The 12,039-nt window shown below is 46.9% G+C and overlaps 2 protein-coding genes across 3 annotated transcripts in view; one reads left to right on the top strand and one right to left on the bottom strand.

Annotated features, from left to right (window-relative positions):
- Nucleotides 1–90: 90 nt before the first annotated feature.
- Nucleotides 91–5,761, top strand: CIAO1 (cytosolic iron-sulfur assembly component 1). Of its 2 annotated transcripts, none has more exons than XM_049857315.1 (7): nt 91–370; nt 947–1,095; nt 1,247–1,358; nt 1,462–1,550; nt 1,785–1,986; nt 2,652–2,739; nt 3,893–5,761. In XM_049857315.1, the coding sequence occupies exons 1-7, from the start codon at nt 232–234 to the stop codon at nt 4,131–4,133; spliced, it is 1,020 nt and encodes a 339-aa protein (XP_049713272.1). In that variant the 5' UTR covers nt 91–231; the 3' UTR covers nt 4,134–5,761. The 2 variants fall into 2 exon arrangements, with proteins under 2 accessions (XP_049713272.1, XP_049713273.1); XM_049857316.1 differs by having other exon boundaries at nt 284–370; nt 734–1,095.
- A 2,373-nt stretch (nt 5,762–8,134) lies between these two features.
- The window catches only part of SNRNP200 (small nuclear ribonucleoprotein U5 subunit 200), a 33,344-nt gene continuing 29,439 nt past the window's right edge, over nt 8,135–12,039 (bottom strand). Inside the window, exons 44-45 of the mRNA XM_049856741.1 lie at nt 8,673–8,765; nt 8,135–8,574 (exon numbers count right to left, since the gene is read on the bottom strand). Of these exons, the coding sequence (XP_049712698.1) occupies nt 8,431–8,574; nt 8,673–8,765 (237 nt within the window). The 3' untranslated portion in view covers nt 8,135–8,430. The remainder of the gene's footprint in view (nt 8,575–8,672; nt 8,766–12,039) is intronic.

Genomic DNA, 12,039 nt, shown 5'->3' with positions numbered 1-12,039 from the left:
GCCGCTTTCCGCCAGAGGGCCGACGACTACAACTCCCAGAGGGCAGCGCGGCCGCAGCGGCGGGCACTTCAGTTCCCAGGACTACCAGGGGCCCCGGGCGGAAGCGGCCGGACGCTGCGGCCGCGGGAGGCTGGGGCGGGTGTCGTGGGGCCTTGCGCCGCGGGGTCCGCGTTTGGCGTGACTGGTTCTGCCCACTGCTACCCACCTGCTCCCCGCTCTGCTCCGGACGCCATGAAGGACTCCCTGGTGCTGCTGGGCCGTGTCCCGGCGCACCCGGACTCCCGCTGCTGGTACCTGGCCTGGAACCCGGCGGGGACCCTGCTGGCCTCGTGCGGGGGCGACCGGAGGGTCCGCATCTGGGGCACCGAGGGTGAGGCCTGGCACGGCTGCGCGACCCCTCGCCCCGGGAGCCCTGCGCGCGCGTCGTGAGGGTGCCGGGCCCGGGAGTGCGCAGCTACCGGAGAGGCAGACCCTGAGCGCGGGCACAGGCCGAGGGGAGGGAGGGAGGTGCGCGTTCCAGGCAGAGGCGGCGGCAGGTCCTCGAAGCGAAAAGGCGAGGAGGAGACCGGCTGGAAGTGTCGGGGAAGCAGGCAAATAGGGACGGAGGGGTGGCAGCGCAGCACCCCGAAGAGCAATTAGGGTCCCGATGGTGAAGTTTACGTTTTATTCCGAGGGCATTTGGGAGCCACGGACAGTTTTAAATCAGAAAGATGATTTGCCAGGTTTGTTTCAGAAAGATGCCTTCAGGGGAAATAGAGTCAGTAGTTGTTCGGTGCCGTGGAGACTGTCCTGGCTCTTAGCGACCCTACGTGTAACGTGTCTCTAAAAGCAAGTTGTTTGCTACACCCGCCTGGTTCCATGCTAGCCTCCACATCAGATGGTGTGGATAGTGCTTCAGCACCTTCTTGTGCACCCAGCTCCAGGCCTGGCCTGTTCCCTGCCTCAGGTGACAGCTGGGTCTGCAAGTCTGTCCTTTCTGATGGCCACCAGCGCACCGTGCGGAAGGTAGCCTGGTCTCCCTGTGGGAATTACCTGGCGTCTGCCAGCTTCGATGCTACCACTTGCATTTGGAAAAGGAACCAGGATGGCTTTGAGGTAATGAGGCGGGATGGGATCAGAATTGTTGCCTGTTTGCCCCCCAGGGCTGGTTCGGGTGCCTGAGCTAACCTGGGCCAATTGGGCTGTGCCCATGAGAAGGACTTAGGAGTCTTTGCTACCATTGGTTTTCTTTCTGCATTTTTTACAGTGTGTAACTACTCTTGAGGGCCATGAAAATGAGGTCAAGTCAGTGGCCTGGGCTCCATCTGGCAACCTTCTGGCCACCTGCAGCCGAGATAAAAGTGTATGGGTCTGGGAAGGTGAGCCCAGGTCCCACCAGGTGGAGTTGGGAGCCAGCTGTCAGATACCCGCCTTTGTGTCCCTGGTAGGGTTGGCTCTTGAGTGTACTTCTTTCCCCCACAGTTGACGAAGAGGATGAGTATGAGTGTGTCAGTGTCCTCAGCTCCCACACACAAGATGTCAAGCATGTGGTCTGGCACCCAAGCCAGGAGGTAGGAGTCAGGCTGGGTGTCTGATAGGAAATTATCTGGGGCCAGGGTTTGTGCCCAGCCTCCCTCTGCTCTTCGCCCCAACCTTGCTTTTCTAGGGATCGTCATCTGACCCACAAAAGTTAGTCCTTTTGTAAAAATAGATCCTTAGGGCTGTCCTGTCCTGGCCAGTAGGGACGTTGGAACTGCAGCCACTTCTGGGCTGTCCAGACCCATGCTGTATCCCCCCCCACCCAGCTGTTGGCCTCTGCCAGCTACGATGACACAGTGAAGCTCTATCGGGAGGAGGAAGATGACTGGGTATGCTGTGCCACCCTCGAGGGCCATGAATCCACTGTGTGGAGCCTGGCCTTTGACCCCAGCGGGCAGCGCCTGGCCTCCTGCAGCGATGACCGGACCGTGCGCATCTGGCAGCAGTATCTACCAGGCAATGAGCAAGGTGAGGATCCGTGGGAGAGCTGAAGGAGACTTGCCTTCTGTCAAGGAGCTCAGTCTATTAGAAGCTAAGATAAAAAAAATTAGAAGCTAAGATACCATGTGTGAACTGTAGTATACTGGATAGGAGTGAGATGTGCCACAAGAGGCCCCGGAGAGAGTGCTGAGTCAGGAAAGCTCTGTGGAATAGGGGCCTCTTCATTTAAACTTGTAAGGGTGTGTGGGAATTTAACCTGAGGAGAAGGGGCAAGGGAGAGAATTCTGGGTGAAAAGAGCATGAGTTAAGGCATCGGAGGCAGGACGTTGCCCAGAGATGGTGATGTTTAGATAGAGCGTAGGGTGTAAGGGGTTTGGGGAGGAATAACGTAGGCTGGGCAACCTGGTGGGCGGCCTTCAAAGCAGACTGACTAGTCAGACGTAGTGCACGGCAGAAAGTTTTTTAAAGAACAAGGATGTTTCATTCTCAGGATTCTGTGTTAGAAAGACCAGTCTTGGCTCTGTGTGTGAGGTCAATCAGTGAGAATGGGGACAGTGGGATGGAACCCATAACTGAGTCATAACTGATGGCGGAGAAGAAGGAGGGAGGGTCTCCTTCTCAGTGAGGCAGTTACTCCCTCGAGGCGCCAGGACACAGACACTCTGTAGGCTCAGGAGAAGTTTGTCCTGCAGGGGTAGCGTGCAGCAGCTCAGACCTCAGCTGGAAGTGTGTCTGCACCCTGTCGGGCTTCCACTCCAGGACCATTTACGACATTGCTTGGTGAGACTCCCACCGCCCCCACCCCCCCAGCCCCATCCACTCCAGGACCATTTACCATGTGGCTTGGTGAGCTCTCCCTGCCTAGTTCACTCCAGGACCATTTACCATGTGGCTTGGCAAGACGCCCCACCCTCACCCTCAAGGATTTTGGAGAAGAGCCTGTGCTGTCCTCTGCCTATTTGGCAGTGCTTGGAATTGAAGGTAGCTGCCTTCTTTTCTCGGCTCAGGCCCAGCTCTTCACCATACCGGCTTCAAGCTGGCTGGCCTGGGACTCAGAGGAGCAAGGAGCAGACTTAAAGGCTCAGGTCTCTACCTCTGTGGAGATTCCAGGCTGTGTGGTCAGCACCAGCCCTTGGAGTTCACACAGCACTGTTCCATCCAGAATTACCTGTCAGTGGGTTCTTATCCTTTGGTAACACTGACTTCCTCCTCATGGTGTCTGGAAAAGCCACACCACTTACACGAGAGTAGGTCAGGGAGCAGTTCTGGCTCTGAGAATCCATCCCGAGGAAATAATCCTGGATGATGATGAAGACTGGTGTGCGTCCAAGCTTTGTATTAGCAAACATTTGGAAATAACCTATATGTTTTAAAAAAAAATGGACTTAAATTATGGTAAAACTCTGACCTATAATATAGCTGTTAAAAAAAAAAAAGAGTTAAGAATACTTCATGGTGTAGAGAGCTGCTTACACCTAGTGAGCAAAGCACGATTCAGAACTGTCTGTGGCTTTTTAGGTTATAAAAACCCGCCACTGCCACTGCCGTCTTAGGTTATACTGGGGAAAATTATTAGAAGGAAGCACTTGAAAACTTGGAGAATGACGTTTGTGGCCGTATATTAGAGTAAGGGGGCACTTCAATAAGAGATTTCTAGCAGAGACCCGAAGATGTGGAAGAGAGTGGTCCAGGGACTGTAGAACAAATCTCTCCTAGCTAATTTGCTAGAGTTGGGGAGGGAAGGGAGCCCTGGTGGTACAGTGGTTAGAGCTCAGCTGCTAACCAAAATGTTTGCAGTCTGAATCCACTAGCCACTCCCTGGAAACCCCATGGGGCAGTTCCTCTCTGTCCTGTAGGGTCGTCAGGATCAATGCAACAGGTTTTGGGGGGGAGGAGCCACTTGCACACCTGCTGATGGCCGTGTTTCTCCCAGGTGTCAGCTGACAGGGGCCCTGGCTACAGCTTGTGGGGACGATGCCATCCGAGTGTTTGAGGAAGACCCCGGCTCTGATCCGCAGCAGCCCACCTTCTCTCTGACAGCCCACTTGCCTCAGGCCCACTCCCAGGATGTCAACTGTGTGGCCTGGAACCCCAAGGAGCTAGGGCTTCTGGCCTCCTGCAGTGATGACGGGGAGGTGGCCTTCTGGAAGTACCAGCGACCTGAAGCCCTCTGAGCCGTCTCTGCTTTGGGCAAATCATGGCTCCCCAGAAGACACAGGAGTTTCTCAGCCCCTGAGAGGACTTGGAGGGTCACCTTTAACCTTGATTTAACAGCTCTTCCGTTCAGGCTTTGGTAGAAGTGTGGAGCTATGCAGCCATTCATTCTTCCCTCCTTGGATTCGGGGTCGTCAGTAAAGAGTTACGGATGATTAACACCTTTGTTACACCCCAGGTTTTGCTTGCTCTAGGGCATAGGGAGAAAATACAGTGTTCAATTTGGTGGGCGGGGGGGCGAGTATACTGTATATACGCGGGAGAGAATATTGTCTGAAATTGTAAAGTTTATATAAATAATTCACCTGAGTCCCAAATCCTATTTTATATTTAAGGATCTTCACAATTCAAAGGAATTCCATGGTGAATCCTTTTCTGAAATAGGTTCTGCCTTCCCAATTTCTGGGCAAAGCCTTGCATATAAGACAGTCAATATTGAAAGGATTTTTTTCTAATACAGGTTTGTTTAGAGTAAGGGACACCTCCACTTTCCCTTAGAAGCTCATCTACCTTCTGAGCTGTTACACTGTGATACCAACGGGAATGCGGAAAAATAAATAGGGGAAGACAGGAACCCCAAGAGGGAAATTCTTAACAGGGATAAAATTGGTTCTTGGGTCAAGGGCAAAAATTTGAAAATACAATGGTTTGTAGTTATTTAAAGGTCCACTGTGTACATCATGTACCTGTCATGTGTAAGTTTCATGGGGTATGGGGCAATTAGAAAAAGATGTCTAACACAGCTCCCTGTTGTTAGTTGCTGTCCAGTCGGTTCTGACTCATGGCAGTTGAGTTGAAGGTTGAGAAACACTGCCGTAGGCAATCAGTTATTCAGTTTTTGTCAGATAGTCTTCTGACAGTCACTTCCAAATTGGTCTTCACTGTAGGGCTGTCTCTAAAGCTACAGTCTTAACTAATTTTTTACATTATAGAAATGATCTTTCATTTTCAAGACAGCTGAGGGCGACATCTAGAGCAGTAGTCCTGAAAAGGTAGTCTGCAGAGCCCTGGGAGCCCGAGGCTTTGAGGGGGAATCTGGCACGAATCACGGCAGTGGTTGGAAACCGTGAGACGCGTAGTCTTCACTGCCACACGCAGTAAAAATATTGCCAAACCAAACTTGCTGTTGTCAATTCCAACTCATAATACTGCCAGTCTTGCTTAAAAATGACTTTGATAGAACCAGTAAAAACTTTTTAAAAATCTCGACCCTTGAGAACACTTGCATTCTGTGACAAAATGGGAATTTAAGATTGAATTGTATTCCCCCAAAAGAGGTTGAAATCCTAACCCCCCTGGTAGCTGTGAATGTGACTTTGGAAATAGAGCCTTTGAAGATGTTACCAGTTAACATGAGGTCATACGGAGTAGGTGGGTCTGAATCCATGCTGTGGTGTCCTTATAAAAGGAAGACAGCTGTGTGACCAGAGTTTTGCTGCAGCCACAAGCCAAGGACACCTGGGCTACCTGTGCTGAGAGGGACAAGGATTGATCTAGAGACTTTGGAGAGAAAATAGCCTAGTCGGCATTTTGGTTTGGACTTCTAGCTTTCAGAACGGAGGCAATAAATTTATACTCTTGTAAGCTGCCTAGTTTGTGGTATTTTGTTATAAAGGCCTGGGACACTGATAGAGGAAGCATACATAAAACACTTCTATACACTGAGGTATAGTAGTTGTCAACGAGAAAACGCAATTGTGCGATTGCGTTGCAAGCTTAGCTGTGTTCTTCGTGACATACCATTTTACTTAAGACCTAGCAAATTCTGGTATTTGGACTTGACTATCCGGCATTTTCTTGAAAATAACTGAATAAGCCTTTCACTTCAATGGAAACAACAGTATTGCCAATGATAAAGCATTCAAGCAAAAAATAGTTTTAAAAACTTGTATCGCCACTGTGACCTTGATAGCTTCCCAGGATTTAAAGCCTTTTCTGATGGAATTGGTGGTAACATTAAAAAATGTGATTTTTTTTTTTACATTGTACAATTAGATTCGACCTTTGGAAGATACGCTTGACTCTGAACCAGCATTTCCCAGATGATCAATGCATGTTAGGGTCATTTATGGTAAGAGATCCATTCCAAGTGTGGACAGGACAGCAAATTGTGAGGTGCCGTCGAGTTGGTTTGACTCACAGCGACCCTATATACAACAGAACGTTTCATCTAGCCTTTAACAAACTACCACTTGTAGAGTCTTGGTGTAGTATCAAAGAATAGCCACGATTACCTAAAGAGGCTATTAAAAAGCTCCTGCCTGAAAGAAGGGCCACATAAACCAGACTCTAACAGCCAGAAACTGGAAGAACTAGATGGTGCCCGGCTACCACCAACGACTGCCCTGACAAGGAGGGAACACAACAGAGAATCCCTGATGGAGCAGGAGAAAAGTGGGATACAGACCTCAAATTCTAGTAAAAAAGACCAGACTTAATTATCTGACAGAGACTGGAGAGACCCCAGAGGTCATGGCCCAAAATTAAAACCATTCTAGAAGTCACTTCTTCAGACAAAGATTAGACTGGACTACAAGACAGAAAATGATCCTGGTGAGTGTGCTTCTTGGCTCAAGTAGACACATGAGACTATGTGGGCAGCTCCTGTCTGGAGGGGAGATGAGAAGGCAGGGGAGATAGAACTGGTTGAATGGGCACAGGAAATACTGAGTGGACAGGAGTGCACTGTCACCTTGTAGGGAGAGCAGCTAGGGTCCCATAACAATGTGTGTATAAGTTTTTGCATGAGAAACTGACTTGAATTATAAACTTTCACTCTAAGCACAATAAAAAAATTTTTAGCATGTAAATAGAAAACTGTTTTCAGTATAATATGCACACAGGCTTCTGTAGATTTAGTACAAAAAAAGTATGTAAAATATCTCAAATAATTTTGTTTATACTAATTTTTATATTGCTTGCATGCTGAAATGACATTTTGAATATACTGGCTTGTATTATTGAAAAAAAAAAAAACTCCCTTTTCCAACTACGTATTTACGTTAAACTAGTTTTTCTTCATTGTACTTCAACTCAAACAATGGATTGACTACAGAAGCAGCTATCTTACTGTCTTCAGTTAGGCCAGACATTAAAGACATTTGCAAAGCGTAAAATGCCACGCTTGTTGCTATTTTAGAAAAGTCATTTTTCATTTAAAAAAAAAAAATGCTAACATATGGAATTAGTGTTTTAAGATGGATTTTTTAAACTTTCAATATATACTATTTATATCAATGGACGTAACCTAGAGAATAAAACTCTGGGGGCCCTAACCACCTGCAGTGTAAAAGGGCCTAAGACCAAGTAATTTGAAAATTACTGACCTGGGGAAAACATCCTTCAGAATAATCTTTCAATTTAATGCACGTGCATTCCTACAAGGAAACCCTGGTGGTGTAGTGGTTAAGTGCTACGGCTGCTACCCAAGAGGTCAGCAGTTTGAATCTGCCAGGCACTCCCTGGAAACTCAGTTCTACTCTGTCCTATAGGGTCGCTATGAGTCAGAATCGACTCGATGGCAGTGGGTTTGGTTTTTTATGGTTTTATATTCCTACAAAAACAACAGAAGGCAAGAATCTGAGGAAATTCGTGTATCTGGATTACGACGTTCATTTACCAAGAGTGGGTCATAGCCCCCTGTGCATTTTAATCCCCCTCCTGGTGCTGCCCTCTAGTGGCGACATGGCTCTGTCCACCGAGGTTCACATTGGTTCCTGCAGCCGTGCTGGTTATCTGGGTAACATACTGAGGTGGAGGACCAGCATCCCAGGCCTGAAGAGAAGCTGCAACACAACACTCCCTCCTCCAGGTGGGCTGAAATGGCTACGGGTGACGGCCCAATGAAGAACAGGTCTGTCCTCTAGAAGTACCAATTATAAAGGTCGCCAGCTACAAAAGCAAACACGCCATCCAACTAAGAAAGGAAACAATTTGGAATCATTGCAAAGACAGAAGAAAATGGTTTCTCCAAGTTATTTTATTAGAATGTGGGACTCAAAAAGAACTACAAAGAACGTGCCTATAAATGCTGTACACGGGTTTACGATGGATCAGCAACATGACGCCTGCAAACACTGGAACCCAAGTCTAGGCTATAAGACAGACAAAGGGGAAAGAGCAGAGGGCTGGGGCCGCCCGGCCCTGACTGGCAGGCCTCTGACACACCTGGTCTCCATGGCAAGACCCCACACGACTGCACATGTGCCTGACCCAGGGGCAGCTCTGCTCTCTGTGCACGAGCGAATGCCTTACGACTCAATCGGAGTCACTGTCGGTCTCAGCTTCTTTCACATCCACACTGAATTTGTATTCCTGGTCACAGCCCATGTAGGCGTCACTCATGAAGTACAGAGTGTAGTTGTGGGCACCAGTGGCTGGGGCCACAAAGTCCAGCTTCACCTGGAAAGGGCAGGTAGACATCAGGATGAGCATGGACACAGGAAGAGTTCCCGACCCGTCCCTGCTTTCAGAACAAACACTGGCTGGTGGACGCTCACCTTGGCCTTCTGCTGTAGGGTCAGCCTCTTGATGGAGATGAGGCTATTGGACTTGGCATCTCCAATCACCACCCACCAGCCCTCTTCGCGTTTCTGCAGGGACCAAAGCCAAGAATTTCAGCACTCAAAACTTAAGGACCACAGAGAACTAAGACAACAGTTACAAAAGTAGGAAAACAAAAGCCAGATAGAAAGCTTTCCAAAATATACTTAGATATAGTAAAGAGCTATGGCTGCTAACCAAAAGGTAGGCAGTTCAAATCCAATAGCTGCTCCTTGGAAACCCTGTGGGGCAGTTCTACTCTGTCCTATAGGGTCTCAAGGAGCTGGAATCAACTTGATGGCAAGGGGTTTGGTTCTTTTGGTTTTATAGTAACTAAGACTTTGAAACCGTCAAAAGGTGTCTCAAACGGACTCAATTTTTAAGTAGATGGACTCATTTGTGGGTTCTGGCTCATTTCCACATCCCAAAGTACTTACTTTCTTCCACTTGGTGCTTGCCACTGAAGGTAAGATTCCACCATATAGAGACCTAGTCTTTTGGGCCTGGAAGCTTTGAGTTCCTCAGAGACCCTTTCTTAAGAAGAAGGCACATATGCCTGATGAGAAAAGCATCTTAACATGGAGATGAGCTGCCAGCAGAAAGGATCCCAAACAGGACCTGTGGAAGACGTTAAGTATGCCTTGCTTCTATCAAGAAGCCCTATCTCACAGCAGCCCCCAAGAGGATAAAGTACTTAGGAATACATCAAACCAGAGACATACAAGGCCTGTACAAAGAAAACTACAAGACACTACTGCAAGAAACCAAGAGACCTACATAAGTGGAAAAACACACCTTGCTCATGGATAGAAGACTCAACATTGTAGAAGTATCTGTTTTACCAAATGCCATCTATATATGGATACAATGCACTTCCAATCCAAATTCAAACAACATTTTTTAATGAGATGGAGAAACAAATCACCAACTTCATATGGAAGGGAAAGAGGCCCCGGATAAGTAAAGCATTACTGAAAAGGAAGAACAAAGTGGGAGGCCTCACTCTACCTGACTTTAGAACCTATTATACTGCCACAGTAGTCAAAACAGCCTGGTACTGGTACAGCAATAGATACACAGACCAATGGAACAGAATTGAGAATCCAGACATAAATCCAGCCACACATGAGCAGCTGATATTTAACAAAGGCCCAAAGTCAGGTAAATGGGGAAAAGACATCTTTTTAACAAACGGTGCTGGCATAACTGGATATCCACCTGCAAAAAAATGAAACAAGACTCATACCTCAGACCATGCACAAGAACGAACTCAAAATGGATCAAAGACCTAAATATAAAATCTAAAACGATAAAGATCATCAAAGAAAAAATAGGGACAACGTTAGGAGCCCTAATACACGGCATAACAGTATATAAAACATTACTAACAATGCAGAAGAAAAACTAGATAACTGGGAGCTCCTAAAAATCAAACACCTATACTCATCCAAACACTTCACCAAAAGAGTAAAAAGACTACCTTCAGACTGGGAAAAAGTTTTTAGCTATGACATTTCCAATCAGCGCCTGATCTCTAAAATCTACATGATACTGCAAAAACTCAACTACAAAAAGACAACCCAATTAAAAAATGGACAAAGGACATGAACGGACACTTCACTATAGAAGACATTCAAGTAGGTAACAGATACATGAAGAAATGCTCACCATCATTAGGCATTAGAGAAATGCAGATCAAAACTACAACAGGATTCCATCTCACTCCAACAAGGCTGGCATTAATCCAAAAAACACAAAATAATAAATGTTGGAGAGGCTGTGGAGAGATTGGAACACTTCTACACTGCTGGTGGGAATGCCAAATGGTACAACCACTTTGAAAATTGATTTGGCGCTTCCTTAAAAAGCTAGAAATACAACTACCATACGATCCAGCAATCCCACTCCTTGGAATATATCCTAGAGAAATAAGAGCCTTTACACAAACAGATATATGCACACCCATGTTCACTGCAGCACTGTTTACAATAGCAAAAAGATAGAAGCAACCAAGGTGCCCATCGACGGATGAATGGATAAATACATTATGGTATATTCACACAATGGAATATTACACATCGATAAAGAACAGTGAAGAATCTGTGAAACATTTCATAACATGGAGGAACCTGGAAGGCATTACGCTGAGTGAAATTAGTCAGTTGCAAAAGGACAAATATTATATAGGACCACTATTGTAAGAACTCGAGAAATAGTTTAAACAGAGAAGAAAATATCCTTTGATGATTACAAGGAGGGGAGGGAGGGAGAAGGGGGTTTTTACTAATTAGATAGTAGATGAGAACTATTTTAGGTGAAGGGAAAGACAACACACAATACAGGGGAGGTCAGCACAACTGGACTAAACCAAAAGCAAAGAAGTTCCCTGAATAAACTGAATGCTTTGAAGGCCAACATAGCAGGGGCGGGGGTCTGGGGACCATGGTTTCAGGGGACATCTAAGTCAATTGGCATAATACAACCTATTAAGAAAACATTCTGCATCCCACTTTGGAGAGTGGCGTCTGGGGTCTTAAACACTAGCAAGCGGCCATCTAAGATGCATCAATTGGTCTCAACCCACCTGGAGCAAAGGAGAATGAAGAACGCCAAAGACACAATGTAATTATGAGCCCAAGAGACAGAAAGGGCCACATAAACCAGAGACTACATCAGCCTGAAACCAGAAGAACTAGATAGTGCCCAGCTACAACCGATGATTTCCCTGACAGGGAACACAACAGAGAACCCCTCAGGGAGCAGGGGAGCAGTGGGATGCAAACCCCAAATTCTTGCAAAAAAACCAGGCTTAATGGTCTGACTGAGACTAGAAGGACCCCAGAGGTCATGGTCCCCAGACCTTCTGTTAGCCCAAGACAGGAACCATTCCCAAAGCCAACTCTTCAGACAGGGATTGGACTGGACTATGGGATAGAAAATGATACTGGTGAAGGATGAGCTTCTTGGATCAAGTAGACACATGAGACTATGCTGGCATCTCCTGCCTGAAGGGGAGAAGAAAGGGTAGAGGGCGTCAGAAGCTGGCCAAATGGACACAAAAAGAGTGTGTGGAGGGAAGGACTGTGCTGTCTCATTAGGGGGAAAGCCATTAGGAGTATACAGCAAGGTGTTTATAAATTTTTGTATGAGAGTCCGACTTGATCTGTAAACTTTCACTTAAAGCACAATAAAAATTAAAAAAGCCCTATCTGCTGGCTACCATGACTGAATGCTGTGATCAAAGACCCTGTAGGAGAATCCTGATGAAAAGGAGGAAAATGTAGAACAGAATTTCAAATTCTCATGGAATCTGGACTTTTCTGG

Source organism: Elephas maximus, chromosome 17 (genome assembly GCF_024166365.1).
Source record: "Elephas maximus indicus isolate mEleMax1 chromosome 17, mEleMax1 primary haplotype, whole genome shotgun sequence".
NCBI lineage: Eukaryota > Metazoa > Chordata > Mammalia > Proboscidea > Elephantidae > Elephas > Elephas maximus.
Note: the sequence above shows the minus strand (reverse complement) of the source record. Positions and strands in the feature narration are given on the sequence as shown.

Coding starts and splice junctions, on each gene's coding strand:
- CIAO1 (XM_049857315.1), top strand. CDS start 232: ATGAAGGACTCCCTGGTGCTGCTGGGCCGTGTCCCGGCGCACCCGGAC. Junction 1,551..1,784: donor TCTGGCACCCAAGCCAGGAG/GTAGGAGTCAGG, acceptor CCCCCCACCCAG/CTGTTGGCCTCTGCCAGCTA. Junction 2,740..3,892: donor ACCATTTACGACATTGCTTG/GTGAGACTCCCA, acceptor TGTTTCTCCCAG/GTGTCAGCTGACAGGGGCCC.